This window comes from Triturus cristatus, chromosome 9 (assembly GCF_964204655.1).
Source record: "Triturus cristatus chromosome 9, aTriCri1.1, whole genome shotgun sequence".
In the NCBI taxonomy this organism is placed as follows: Eukaryota; Metazoa; Chordata; class Amphibia; order Caudata; family Salamandridae; genus Triturus; species Triturus cristatus.
In genome coordinates, this window is record NC_140592.1 from 465,075,907 (window position 1) to 465,091,613 (window position 15,707).

Consider the following 15,707-nt stretch of genomic DNA (forward strand, 5'->3'; position numbering starts at 1 on the left):
CTCAATTAGGGCCCAAAAAAAGACCACTCAATAAAACAATTACCGCCCTTTTCCTTCGTGAGCAGATAATCAGACGAGCCCGCGGCTGGCAAATGCTGCGGCGTAAAGGGACGTGAATTGAAAAGTTGACAGACGCTGAGCTTTCTCTTTTTGCCTTTCCTCGACTCCGCGGTGGGAGCCGTGGGTGGGCGGGGCTGGCACGGCCGGAAGAGGGGGTTCGGTTAAAGAATGGCACCGAGGTTCGACAAAACAAGCTTCCGGGCTCCGGTGCCCAATTAATTTGTGTAATAATTAAGCCCTGGGCCCCAAAGTAGTTTTGAGGAGGCGACCACCTGCGCTGTCGAAAACAAAGACTGCCCAATTTGGATTCTTTAAACGAGCTTCCCTCCTTACCTCACACTTCCTACTTCATCTCCCTCTTGCGGGTTCTTTTTCTCCCTACTTTCATCCTTTGTCACCATTTTTGTCTTACTCCTCCTTTTCGTCTTACTCCTCCTTTCTCCTACTCTGGAAATAGTTTGCTGAAAAAGAAGTCCCATTTCCCAACAAGCATTGACAAAGCCAATAGGTCTCGCCCACGGGCGTCCAATTGGGTTTGTCAATTGGGTTGGGGGTGACTAATGGATAGCCCCACCTAATAGTGCCAAACAACACTTGGGATGGGGCTGGTAGCCCAAAAAACAATGAATAGAGCCGCAGGGTTCCAGAACCTGCACAATCACACCTGTACCTGTTTTTGGTTTATCGCGTACAGCCATCAGACACAAGCATGACTATGGTGCTACCGATGTTTAGGATCCGTGAGTCTCATCCCCTGGAAGCATACTTTTGGTGCACAAACACAATGCGCCATACTGTTCAACTCAGCTGCAGCATTAGAAAACAAGATGGCTGGAGTTGCTTTGGAACGTATAATTATTGCGCATTCCAAAGCAGTGCCAGCCTCTTAAATGCTGATCAAAAGGGGAGAGGATGTCCCGTAAGGGCTAGAATCGTTCGAGTATCAGCGGAAGGGTCAACATCCTCTGTTTCTGGGTAAATCATTGTCAATTCTCCTTGCTTGTGTATGTGCTGTGTGTAATGCAACTGGTGCTCGTGTAAAGAACTCCAATACCTTAGGGTGGAGTTTGCGCTATTTAAAATATTATGTTAAAAAAGCACATAAATTGCAAGTATGTGAATACAGGAAAGCTTTGCTGGGGGATGAGGGGCCAGGTTAGAGTGAAAAAATAAGCACAATAATTACAAACACTAACCTTTAGCAATAAGGTGACATAATAAGAAATAGAAACATGGTGCATAATAAACCCCATGTAATGGAGGCTTTGATTTTAAAGGGCTGGTAAATCCACACAAACTCGAACAGCACTCTGGAAAGTTCACTTTTAAGTCCGAAAGCAATTTGATTGCAGATTTACGATAAAAAACACAGCACACCGTGTGCACAATATCACAGTTAAAACAGAACAAAAGCTAACATTCCTGAAAACAACATAAACAAGTTAAAGCCTTGTTAACCCCAAACCATGTGCATGGAAAATAAAAGGAAACATTTCCCCAAAAATGGCTGGTCAGGAGGCAAATAAAAACAAGTGAAAGCCTTGTTAAGCCAAAAACGTGCCCACGGAAAATACAAAGGAACAAAAGGGAACATTCCCAAAACACGGGCTGGTTGGAAAGCAATTTTAAAAAAAAGTGCACACATATGAACTGAGTTAGCCCCAAGTGCAAGGCGACAAGTAATAGGGCACTGCTCCGTAGGCATGACCAAAACACCAAAATGAGGGGCAACAAAGTTAGATTAGCCACATACACACAATCTTTTTTAACCCCTTCGCTGCGGCGCGAATTCCGCCGCAGCGCTGGGGGGGTTTGGGGGGTTGACGGCGCCGCTGTGCTCATGACGGAACCACGCCATCATGAGTCACGGTCTCCTAATATTTTGCTCTGGAACGCCCACTTTGCATCTCATTAGAGATGCAAAGGGAAGCGTAGTGAAAAAGGGTGCTAACATGCGATTTTGCATGTTAGCACCCTGCTGTTGATAGGGCGATATTTTTATCACCGCTTCTTTGGCTTTTAAAGCCAAAAAAGTGAGATACAGCCCTTGTTAATAGGCCCCCAAATCTTTTATCCCATCAGGTTTGTTAGAGGGGGCACTCAACACCAAAATCCCTGCTAACAAATGTAATTAGTGAGTTTTCGTGGGACAAAATGCATGTCTGCAGGCTGAACACAGTCCACTAGCAAACCACTTTTAAAGGCTTATTGACTTTAACATACGTGTTTTATAATAAATGAACAAAGCCTATTGCCTTGGTTGTAATGTTTATAAAAACAGATCAGAACTTTGGCATCTCTCATAACTTTTATGAGTGGCTCATCATTATAACCAACTCAGACCTACTATATTGAGTGTAAGCTTCCCCGCAAAGCAATCAGGTACACAGTACTGAATTACAAATATGTTCCAAATTTACAGATGACAATGCCATATAAAATCCCTCTTAAGAGGGCCTAATAATCATGCCTGATAGGAGTAGGAGTAAATCCATTTTCAAGTGTGATTGCAGATAGATGGAGAGTGAGAGAGATAGATAGATAGATAGATAGATAGATAGATAGATAGATAGATAGATAGATAGATAGATAGATAGATAGATAGATAGATAGATAGATGGATTCACTTAAAAAACAAAGGTTAAAGTGACATTATAATTAGGTTTTTGAAATAAAATAAAAACCCACAAATAACAGTTTACTGAGCTAACTATAACTTATACTCTGCCATGCACTGCTTGTGATCTCTCATATTACATCACTGGTGACGTCAAATTACATCACTGATGGCCTTTCGAATGATATAATTGATGGCATTACAGATTACCTCATCCAGTCACTGGGACAACATCCTATAGCATTTGTGGATTTGATGTAGTTTAACTTGGTAAACCTGTGGCTAATTACAATTGCCACGTTAATCTCTATGGGGCCTGTCATTGAACTTACAAGCCCTATTAAAATTGCAAATAATATGGGAACAATGCAAATCCTGAGTTTTCACCTGGACACTGCAGGACACAGGCAAACAGTCGAGTACGCTCCGCGTGGAAATGCCGACACTGCAGGCTCTGACAGAATTATACCTTAATAAAAGTTTTGGAGAATGAAGTGTAGGAACCAGTGTTCCTACAAAAAATACTACATCCTTGACCTTTGAGCGATGGGATTTTACTTGGTCACATAGGCACATCTGCTAAAAAAAGAAGTGCACTTCAGTGCCAGGGCTAGTGGGCCAATATATTACTTTACAAATGTTTTTTATGTCCACGCTTTATTGTTTTTTATTTTGTTATTCTTGTGTTTGAACTATGTCCTCAGTTAACAGTAATTCAAAGCCAGCATTGCCCTCCCTTTGCTCCAGTAAGAATCATATTTTCCTTTGATGTGCATTAAAACTAAAAATGATTCTGTGCCTGTTCTTAGAACTGCAAGCGTGCTTTGTCTGTCACTTCCTTTTTGCAGTGGGCCTACCCTCACTAATGTGGAGTACAGGTAAATCATTAAGATCACCTCTAGGTGGCATTTGGACTCGAGCCATGGTTTCTTCAAGTTGTGAACTACGTGTGGCCGGAGATTCGCAGATCATAACATATGGCTAAGGATCCAGGCAACCCAGAGGGGGTCCGGGTGTGCTCAGGTTTTCCCCATGGTCCAGAGACAGACGTCTTTCTGCAAGGTCAATCTCTCTAGAGATGACTCCGACAGCTCTGGCCAGGAAATAATCTAGCGTGGTGCTATAGGGCGTGTTGACTTTAACTTTGTTCTTGTCCTCAAGTAGCTTTCTTTTTCCCATGGCCGCCCTCACGGCTCGGCTGATAAAAATGTTATTGATATATTATAAGTTACATATAGGTCAGGCACTTTCAAACCCAAAAGTCACCATATGTATTGATAAGGGAAAATGGCTGATTAGTTACCAGTAATGTTAATTAATTCGAGTCCGAGACCTCTACGTCACAATCCTGGTTCACGTATGTAAGAACTGTGACGGGGAGGTCTGACGAGGAGGTAATGGCCAGTTACTTACCGGTAATATTCATTACTCTGAGACTTAGACCTCCCCATCACAGTCCTTAAATACGTGAACCAGGACTGTGACGGGGAGGTCTGACGAGAAGATACTGCTTCTAAACTTTAATATTCTAAGCATTATCCCGGGTAGTGATAACAGGTTGGCACTCACCACTAAAGGTATTGATCCAGAGAGCAAAAGGGTTGGCCCAACCTGGCCTCTTTCAGGTATTGACGGGTGAAGAGAAGCCTACTCTTGGTCTGGTCTTTGCACAGGCAAGTGCATGTGCATGTCTCATGCTGCAGTCAAGGGGACCTGTATCTTTGCTCCCATTTGGCAGGGAATCCGGGGGCTTAGAGTCCTGCCCTCAAACCACACAGCCTCACAACCTGTAAGCACACTTCCTCTGCCTGTTTTAAGTACACCTGACAGTGTTTGGACAAAACTTTGAGTCCAAAATATTGAGTGAACAAAATATCATCATGTCAAGAATATCGAGGACAAAAATGTCGTGATGGTAAGTTTCTATGGTAAGCAAAGTTTCACTATACTTAATTCCACATATATGTACTTCGAAGATGTAAGCCGTTCTTTCAGATACCTGGCCCCTAAACACTGGAATGAACTACCACTCGATCTTCGAATGGAACCTTCAGAAACTAGATTCCAGGCCAAACTTAAAACTCATCTGTTTCCAGTCATCTAATTCTCTCTTCTCCCTCTGACCCTTGTTTCGTTCTCCCCTACTTCTGTCTCTTGAGATATTGCAGTATTCTAGCGTGGGGATACACTATTTTTAGTGCAGCCAGGTGCTTTAGAAATGGCCTTATTTTTTATTATATATATTTCAAGGTACATAGATGTGGATGTAAGATTAGTTATCTATTCTTATCTATTGGCACTTACATCTTCCATATTTTGATCCTTGATATTTTTGACACAATATTCTGTCCACAAGATATTTTTGCCCTCAATAGTCTGTCAGTGATCCCACCTGAACGCTCAGAAATGATATATTATTTTTTAATTTCAAATGTTATTAGCTTGCTAGAGTCAAATCAATCAGCTTATTTAGTTTTGTACCTTGATTGAACATCTTGCCCTCGACTGGTGTTTTCAGTCCAGATCCTAACTGTGTTGGTCAATGTAACTAATTTTCACCTGAGAATCATCTTATTTTCTCCTGCAGGTTTCTCCATCCTCTCCTTGGCTGATCAAATGTCCCTGCTGCAGAGCGCCTGGATGGAAGTTCTCATTCTTAGCCTCGTTTTTCGGTCATTGGCCTTGAACGAAGACCTGGCGATCGCCGAGAACTTCCTGCTGAGCCGCGAGCAGTGCCGCAGCACAGGGTTGTTGCACCTCTACACAGTCCTCCAGCAGCTCCTCAGAAAGTACCGCAAGATGAAGCTAGACAAAGAGGAGTTTGTCGTCCTCAAAGCCATGGCCCTGGCAAACTCTGGTAAGAATGCCTGCTGTGGGTTCAAGGTTACTGTACTCTTAAGGTGGCAGTGTAGTAGAATTGTTTTAATTACTGTAAATTAGAGGGTAAAGCATTTATTTTCATAATATGAGAAAATGTTATTGAGCATGAACAAGGCCTATGGGATCTGAGAATGCTAAAAAATATTCACAAAGGCAATACAAAAGCAGGAATTAAGTATGGAAGTGTGGTCAAATGTCTAATTGCCTGATTTAGACTTCAAAGTAAGTTTTTTATCTTGTCGGGGCGGCTGAGTAAAATACTCTATCACCCTAACAGAGAAAGCGTACTCCGAATTTAGAGATGTCTGCTGGCCCAGTGGACATCTTTTAACATTCACAGGAGCCACCATCACAGCGGTTCCTGTCTACATATTAAAAGTTTGGCAGGCGGTATTGTTTTTGAAAATACAAAATCTAATGGCCCCCACACCATGGGGGTTTTCTCCATTGGTATGTGGGTAACTTTACAGTTTTCATTTCCCCTTACTGCCAAGTTTTACCCAACGGTGACAGAGAGTGAATACTGGCCAATCGAGCGCTCACTCTATTATGGACGTGGTGGTCTAATGGCAAAACTAACGGAGTATGTGAGCAACGGAGATGGAGTAGTTTCTGTTGCTGACATACTTAAGGGCTTTCCCGTCTGTAACTGAGGTGGAAGAACCTTCAGTTTGGCAAAGAAGGCACTCCGTTGGAGTTGCAGCAAAACACCCTACCCATTAAACTCCAAACCAGCATCTAAGTTGCGACTAAGTTGCTTAACCTAGAACGCAGACAATTGGCATCTAATCCTGACACTTGACCAAAGCATGATGATTCTACTCAAATAACAGTAGAAAGCACTGCCTCAAAATGAAAATCCATGCAAAAAAAGGGAAAAAATTGGACTGTGTAGCAGTGCCTTAATTACATGTTTCAACAATGTTTCTGGTTTCCATATACAAAAGAAACATGTCAAGTCTGGACTACTTGTATTTTATCAAAACTTTTTATCTTCTCTACACAAAGACATTCATCATAAGGTGTGCTCATATACTACATCAATGTTCCAGCAACGAGAAATACCATTAGAACGCATATTGGTATTTTCTGGTTGTGGCAAGAATGCCCCTGAGAAATGTGGTTTTTACCAGCCTGATAGGAAACTATGGGGCTGAAGTCTACTAACTAGACTATTCCATTCGCTTGCCTCTGGGGTGGATACATGGTTCACCTTTGCTTAGTGCCGCTATAATGATGGGCATCCCAACTGTACCAGTTAGGGATGATGAGGGATGATTGGGCAAGCTGGCCTACACCAGGGCAAAAATACTTCCTGCAGCACATCAGTGGTGGGTGCCACAAATAAAGGGTGATGGGGCGGAAGGGGGAACGTAGGAGGGTAAGAGGGTTTCGCGCAGGAGTTAGGGTTAGAGATAATAGATTTTTTTTTAAAGATACATTTAGCCACTGGCCGCCTCCAGCGTCGTGTTCGCTACTTCTCCTCTTCTTGGGTCACAGCAGCCCCTGGACAGACTTCCATCCAATCCCCCTGCTGCAGAGAAGCGCAGGGATTGGCCTGAGCAGGCTCAAAAGATGCCCTGCTCAGACCAGGGAGCCCTCGTGGGTTTCTCCAGCCCGACTGCTCAATGCATCTGGGCTGGAGAAAACCTAATTTTGCATATGTGTTTTAGTCGGCCTGAGATGGCCGGCCAAACAGACATGAGCACTTAGGGAGTGGAGTGCATGTAGCACTCCTCCTCCCCACTCCCAGGCCTATGCCCCGCCCCGCCCCTCCCTACAGCGCTGGCTAAGAGCAAGCAAATGCAAAATAAAACGATGCAAGAACATTGTTTTATTTTACATTTGCTGGCTGTGCGCCAAGCAGTGGGGCGTCGCACCACCGCCATTGAGGATGAGACGCTGCTGCAGCTCAGCCTCTCTTTACACTGCATCTTGGTGAAAACATGGCATAGTGGCTTATTTTAGGGATTGGCATGTTAGGATGGCAGGAACTGCAACTTTTGTCAGAAGAACTTTGCGAGTGGAAACAGCTTCATTGATCCTCCACCGGCTGAAAGAACTAAAGCACTAACCTCTCTCACAAAGTGTCCTTCTAGCAAAAGAAGTTAATACATTAATGCTGGGGAGCCAATACAGACAGTGACTGTCCGCAACACAGCAAACGATGGATTTAGGCCCCGATCGCTGTACTGGGGTGAATGTATGACATTGTTCTGCATTCTGTCCATCAACTGTTGTTTTTGCATTTGTCACCCGAGTGGGAAGGGTTTGCCCAGACGTGGGTCCCGTGCTCTCCATGCCACTGGAATCAAGCTATCCTGGCGGAAGAGGGGTGAGACCTCAAAACTGGTCCTAGGGTGCTTGTTTCCAGTCCAGGGAGGACCTGGCTTGGGAGTTCGGCTGGACTGTTGCCATGAGGCACAGGGTCAAGACTAATTTGCATATGGCTGGGTTCTAACTGGAAAGGCATGGTGAGCAAAAAAACGATGGATTTAGGCCCCGATCGCTGTACTGGGGTGAATGTATGACATTGTTCTGCATTCTGTCCATCAACTGTTGTTTTTGCATTCAATATAACAGGGTGCACTTTCCCTGTTTGTGCTAGGTGCATCTCTTTTAAGGTGCACCGTAGTGCAAACAGGGAAGATGCACCCTATATGTAATAGGACCCTTGGTGATTTCTCCGCCCTTGTCCTGATTTCCCTGTACTGCACATGTTTACACCATTCCTGTGATGTGTCCTGGAAAAGGCACCGGAACAGTCAGAACTACTTCAGTAATAATGATTTGCATACAAAAACAAATACTTTTGACAACTGAGCATACACTTCACAGAGGGTTAGTGTACATGCCAGCCTGCCTAGCCTTAAGCCTCATGCTCTCAGGCATTTGGTGGCAACTAAACTAAAAACATTTTTCTGTCTCTTGTCTTCCTCCTTACTTCATCGCACTGCTTCAACCTCATCCTCTCTCTTTGCCTATCTACCTATCTCTTCACCCTGTCTATTTCAAGTCTGACTACCTCTTCTCTCATCCAAAACACCTCCCTCTTCCCCATTTCACTGTGCCTGCCGCAGGCTCAGATTTCTTTCCACCATTGTCTGTGCCTACCCACACATCTCTACCTCTCAACCACCTCTCTGTATCTCAACTTTCTCTCTGCCTCACCCTCTCTCTGCATGCACCTCACTGCTCGTTTTTTATCTCACCTGGTCTGATGTGTTGAGGAAGCTTGCCTGACCATGCTCTGTCAGTGCTGTGTGTGTTTGAGAGGCAGCAACCTGAAAAAAATGACCTTCCAAAATGTCCAACTAAGAAATCTCAGGGGCATATGTACAAGCACCTATCGCCACCTGAGCGTCACTTTTTTTGACGCTCCAGTGGCCTTGCGTCATTTCCCATATTTAAAACGTAGTGCAAAGCCACTTAACGTGGCTTAATCCACCTTGTAAATATGCCCCTTTCCACTGCAGTCCTCTGCGGCAAAGGGGCATGCATTGGGTGTTGCTGTGGGCGTTCCACTACAACACCCTTTGCATTTTGTCGCTGCCTCAGATTTACAAGGTTGAGGCAGCGCCAAAAACGAACTCCAGGTAATACCTGGTCTTAGCATGGTGGTACGAGGAGAAATTATTAATTTTTCCTCGTTTTTTTCTCTTTTTTTCTCTTCCTGTGTGTGCTGCAATCATAGGAAGCACAAATCACCATGAATGCTTGTTTATGTGCAGGAAGGTGTCCCTTACTGCACATAAACAATCCCCTCTGCAGCACAGGCACCCTTGCAACATGGCAGCAGGGTGTCTGCATTGGCTCTAGGCAGTTTTTTTTGCGATAGGGGAAACACAGGGGTGTTCTGTAATCTTGTGAATACTGCGCATCCCTGCGATTAGAAAATGTCGGAGCACGCGTTGCCAAATTTGGCATAGCCCTGCGCTCCAACGTATTTTTGTAAATATGCCCCTTACTGTTATGGAGCAAATATCAACATTAGAAAACCTGACCAACCAAATCATACAAAAAATAGAGACAGTGGCCACAATCCTTCAATGAAATGAAGACAATAACCTTGAATGTAGAAAAGCACTAGAAATCTCCACTAGGAGAAGAAAATTAGCCCATCAATTCCAGGTAATTTGGAAAAAAATATTACCCCTATTCTTGGGAAGATGAAAAAAATGATTTATCCAAATTTTCTGAAAAATGGAAAACATGTAACTATATTACCAGTTCTGAGCATAACAAGGTGAAATGATTTCTCAAAACTTGATTACAAAGATAAAAAAGTGTATGCAAAATGGATTGGCCAAGCTCCAAAAACATAAACTGACCAACAAGATCTTCACAAATAGGAGAAAATTGTTCGTTAATCCCCTGTATAGTGGATACAATGAGTCGCCAAGGTTCAAGAAAGTTGAGCAAACCACTCCCTAAACTTTCACACAAAAAGTGGAATTTGCTACCCTCTCTTTATAAAAATGAAGCACAAGCTGAAAAGCATTCAAATTGACAGAGAATGCACAAACTAACAAGACGCAACCTGTGATGAAGAAATTATATATGACCGGTTATGGTCTATGAACTCTTTTTTGGCCATGCTCGCAAATTTGGGATTCTTGGCTTTAAAGGCAAAGATCTGAATCTCCAGATCGATAAAGTAATGTGGCTGAACCAGCAGCAGGAGCTAAGCGACTGTGCAACATATTCCTCGTCCTATCAGGTTAGGTAAATCCCCAACCCAACCAGGAAAGAGTTTGACCTCTTGAAGGGCATCGTAACCTGCCCTCTTATATTTTCTCCCCCTCTTTCTATTTTCTATGCAAGAGAAAGAAAGCAGCGAGGGAAGCTTTTGGAAGCTAAATGAGTCTCAACGGCTATTGACAGCTGTCACTGACCCCGCACTTGAATGGCTTTGTCATATTGACAGGCCGCGAAGAGAGCCGGGCAAACTGATCAATAGTAGACCAGGGTTTGTTTTTGGTTGGCCTGCTGCCAGAGAGTGGTAGGGAGCAGCCTTGTTCATTGTGAAGAATCAGACTGGCAATGGACGGTCTACCAGGCACTTACTGTAAGGCCACTAGGCTTTTCTAATGGCGACCAAGCTGAAAAATCTCAAGGCCCCAGTGAATTATGTTTACGAGAGTAACATTTGGAGTTTATTTTGATTGGTGAGTGATGTGTTTTACATATTTTGCAATGTTTTTTTTTTTCCTTCCGATTACGTTGTTTTACATAATTTCACCCTCAGAAAGCTAGTTAAAGAAAAATCACCTCTCTCTCGCTTTTATTTAATTTGCATAACTTTCTGGAAAATTATGCTTATTTTACAAATAAAAAAATATTTGCTGCGTCAACCACCCCGATTGAGCAACCTGGGCGTGATTACAAGTTAGGCAGTGCGCTGACCCTGGGTGTGATATGTCGTGCATACTCACACGTAGCTTGGTGTTCCCACATTCGGTTTTCCCGGATACAGGAAAACTGGACCTGATTTTGCCGGCAGGTAATTCGGGCAGTAAATTTGCAAAAGACTTTGGCTGCAGCAGAATCCAGAGAATATCCCACGCTCCACCCCATGTTACCTTCCATAAACCCCTTTCACCCCAACTCACACAGAAGTCCCCACACACATTTGCCAACTGCTCAGAGCAGATGCTAAATATGTATGTTAAGCCTTTGGAAAATGAATACTTTGTGGAATATTGCACAGTCATTCTGTGCCCGCACCGTTGTTCCCCATTCTCAGGGGGTTAACTCCTATTTGCATTGCACTGGTGGGGTGTTACTGCTCAGTAATAGCAAATACATGTGTGGGGTTTGCACCTGCCACTAGTGTGAAACTCATAATCACGCCCTTTTTATACAACTGAAACCAGTGGTTGTATCTTGGCCACATGGACTCAAGTGATCCTTCACTTGCTGGAAGTAAAATTATGTGCCTCTGCCATTCACTCTATCAAAAAGGCAAATGTTGACCCAGTGGCTCGCCGTAGGCCTCTTGATACACTGCAGTCTCTTCCACCTGAATGGCAAGATCTGGTACCTAATCCAGGCCCTAGAGCTCTGGTCTACTCCAAGTACAGCACTTTAGATATCGAAAAACAAAAGTCCTCTGACTTTTTGTACCAGAAAAGAGGAAGCAAAACCAATGAAAATGTGATCCTCTTCTAGTGTTGCACTCCACTGTTGACTTAATAGTTTCTATATTTGCACCTCTTACAGCTCCCGGTGGCCCTTTTTTACAGCTTCCACAGAACCCTACGAAGCGGCTGTGTTAGGTTCCCTCTCATGTAGTTTTTCGCTCACTATCATTTTTAGGTCTCCCCGACAGACAGGTTTTACCTCTCTATTTGTTAAAGACCTCTTGTAGACCCTGCCAAACACTTACAATGAGCTTAGAGGCAGTGCATTGCTTCCCATTGGGTGGCTTTCTTGTCACTCTCATTTACTTGGAACTTATTCAATTGCTTTCCTTCTTTATCATCCTTTTGATTTGATGGCTTGTATCCTACTACTGCTCTCATTCAGGATCTGCATTTTTCGTTTGAGATGCATGTGTTTTCTTTCTCTGTCCCCGTGATCTGCATCTTCCCTCAAATACCCATCCCAACCTCAATGTGCTCATTGTTGCTCCATCCTCTGGCCACCATCTCCCTGTCAATTACTTTCCACACTCTGGATTTTATTTTTGTTATTTCTTGCTGCCACCCACTCCCCCACTTGCTTCCCTATGGTTCCCCAACCATATAATTCTTAAAATAAAATATTATTTTCAATATTGTTACTTTTTTTTTTTTTTTTTTAAACAGAGTGGCCAGGCCGCAAATGGCAGCTGATGGGCGTTTGACAAAAAATTCAATAATATTGAATATTATTCTATGTTTAGCAAGCTGAAAACAGTGTGTATGAAGGAGTGATAGTAATAATGTGAAGGCTGTGCATAAAAATGTAAGGTACTGTAACATTACAGGTGGTAATGTTTGTGTAGTTTAAGTTTGTTTTGTTTAGAAATAATAAATACAATTAAAGTAATTTAGAGGTAGTGTATGATTATAAATGTAAGGTACAACTATAACTTTAGAATTTCTAATGTTTGTGTAGTTTAAATATGGTTTGTATAGAAAGAATACATGCATTTTTCCTAACTATAATTAAGCTGTTACCTTGTGTTTTTTATTTGAATTTCAATTTAAAAAACAAAAATAATCTGTTTTAGATAACATAGTTCAGTGGCATTGAATGCAATTTGGATATGTGGAGTGTCATACAGTACAGTGGAGGAGAGTGTCATACAATGGAGTGTCTTAGAGTGCCATAGAGTGTTCTACTTTGGAGTGTTGCGATATAGAGTGGAGTAGAGAGTTATATAGTGGAGTGTACAGGGGTAGCGTAGAGAGAGTCAAACAGAGTGGCATAGAGTGTAGTATAGTTTTTGAGAGTTGAGTTACGTGGAGTGCAGGAGTGTCATACAGTGGAGAGGTGTAGAGTGGAACAGTGGTGTAGAATGGGGCTAAGTATCATATACTGGAGTAGAGTGAATCTGAGTTGCGGCGGATAGAGTGGAGTAAAGTGTCATATAGTGGAAAGCTATGTTGTAGAGTAGAGTAGCGTGGAGAAGAGTAGAGTAGTCTGGAATAGCATACAGTGGAGTAAAGTGTGATAGTGTGGAGTGGTCTGGCATGTCATAGAGTGAAGTAGTAAAGTAGAACGGAGTGCCACAGAGTGGATTAGAGTGTTCAACAGTGGAGTGGTGTGGAGTAGACTACAATTTGGTACAGGTGGTAGAGTGGAGTAGCGTAGAGTGGAGTAGTGTGTCATAGAACCTAGTTCCCTAAAGTGGGTTGCAGTGCCATAGAGGGAGTTGCATAGAATGTTGTACAGTGGAGTAGAGTGTCGTACAGTAGCATTCAGTAAACTAGAATTCCATATACTTGCATGGACTAGAGTACACTATTGTGCAGTAGAGTGCTATAGAGTGGAGTATTGTGTTGTGCAGTGGAGGTGCGTTCAGTGTTACTGATTGGAGTAGCGTGGAGAGACGTACAGTGGAATAGTGGCATACAGTGGAGTAGTGTCTCATAGAGTACAATGGAGTAAAGTGGGATGTAGCGGCATAGAAGGAGTTGTGTAGTGTGTTCTAGAGTAGAGTGTCGTAGAGTCGCATACTCTGAATGTCAAACAGTCATAGAGTGGGGTAGTGTGTTGCATAATAGAGTATAGGGGCATGGAGTAGTTGAGTGTCATGTAGTGGCATAGAGCATAGTAAAGTGGAGTCTTATACAGTAGAGTAGACTGTCACAGGGTGGAACAGCATAGAGTGGAGTGTTGCAGTGTGCAGCACAACGGGGGGAAGTGTTGTAGAGTGGAGAACAGTGCAGTACAGTGGCATATACTACAGTAGAGTGCTCTAAACTCACATTGACAGGGGTACATTGTTGTGCAGGGGAGTGCTATAGAGTGGAGTACAGTTTGCTACAGTGGAAGGGCGTACACTTTCGATGAGTGGAGTACAGTGTTTTAGAGCATAGTACAGTGGAGTTGAGTAGAGTTGGATACAGTAGAGTGGTGTACACTGAAATAGCGTAGAATGGAGCGGCATAGAGTGGAGTAGCATACAGTAGATTGGAGTAGAGTGGAGTACCATACAGTGGAACAGATTACAGTGGAGTGGTGTACAGTGAAATGGTGTAGAGTGGAGTGGTGTTGACTGGAGTGACTTAGAATAGAGGGGTGTAGAGTGGTGTAGCGTACAATGCAGTTGTGTAAAGTGGAGTCATGTAGAGTGGAGTGACGTACAGTGGAATGGCATACAGTGGAGTGGTGTACAGGGGAGTGGCATAGAGTTGAGTGACATACAGTGGAATAGAGTACATTAGATACACACAAATAGCATAGAGTGGAGTAGCATAGAGTGCAGTGGCGTACACTGGGGTGGCATTGAGTGGAGTGGCATAGAGTGGAGTTGCAGCCAGTAGAGTAGCGTATAGTGAAATAGCATACAGTGGAGTGACACACAGTGAGTGGCATGCAGTGGAGCAGCGTCGACCGGAGTGGCGTAAAGTGACATGGGATAAAATGGAATAGTGCAGAGTGGATAGCATAGAGCAGAGTGGTTAGAGTACAGTGGCGTACAGTGAAATAGCATACAGTGGAGTAGGGTAGACTGGAGTGACAGAGTGGAGTAGCCTAGAATGGAATAGCATAGAGTGGCAGTGCATACAGTGGAGTTGCATACAGTGGAATAAAAGAGTGGAGTGGAGTGGCACAAAGTGGACTGGCATACATTGAAGTGGCGTAGACAGAAACGGTGTATAATGGAGTGGCGTACAGTGGAACAACGAACAGTGGAGTGGTGTAGAGCGCAGTGATGTAGAGGGGAGTGTGCTAGAGTGGAGTGGAGTGGTGTACAATGGCATGACATTGAGTGAAACAGTGTACAGAAGAGTGGCATGGAGTGGTGTAGAGTGGAGTGTGGTACTGTGTAGTGGTGTATTGTGAAGTGCTGTACAGTGGCATAGCATATATTGGAGTGGGATAGAGTGGTGTGACATGGGGTGGAGTGGCATAGAGTGGAATAGAGTAGCGTGGAGTGGCATAGAGTGGAAGGGGGAAGAGTATAGTGGCATACAGTGGAATAGCGAAGACTGGAGTAGAATAGATTGGAGTGTCTTATAGTGGAGTGGCAAAGTGTGGATTATCATACAATGGAGTGGCTTACAGTGGAGTGATGTAGAGGGGAGGAGTGTAGAGTGGCATACCATAGAGTGGAGTGTTGTAGAGTGGATAGGGGTAGAGTGTAGTGGGGTTGACTGTAGTGGCGTACAGTGTAATAGCATACAGTGGAGTTGCCTGGAGTGGCATAGGGGTGTATAGCGTTGATGTTAGTGGCACAGAGTGGAGTGCCATAGAGAGGAATATACAAAAAAGTGATGGATGGAAGGCTTGAATTAATCTCAGACACTGGTAATTACTAGGGTCACATCTCAATCCACCTTGAACTCTCAGGCCAGGTTCTCCCCGAACTGGAACCCAAGCTACCCAGGACCGGTTTACCCGTAGTTATTAGCTCATCAGCCAGGTGCAGCTGGTTTCTATTACACAGTGTGCACGGGACCCACATCTGGGCATACCCATCTCACTTAGGGCAACA

At 43.7% G+C, this 15,707-nt stretch overlaps 1 protein-coding gene across 3 annotated transcripts in view; it reads left to right on the forward strand.

The window, feature by feature from the left end:
* LOC146798149 (estrogen-related receptor gamma-like) overlaps positions 1–15,707 on the forward strand; it is a 185,873-nt gene that overhangs the window by 152,973 nt on the left and 17,193 nt on the right. For all 3 annotated transcript variants that reach the window (XM_085627939.1, XM_085627936.1, XM_085627937.1), the window contains exon 6: positions 5,265–5,534. In XM_085627939.1, the coding sequence (XP_085484065.1) occupies positions 5,265–5,534 (270 nt within the window). The remainder of the gene's footprint in view (positions 1–5,264; positions 5,535–15,707) is intronic.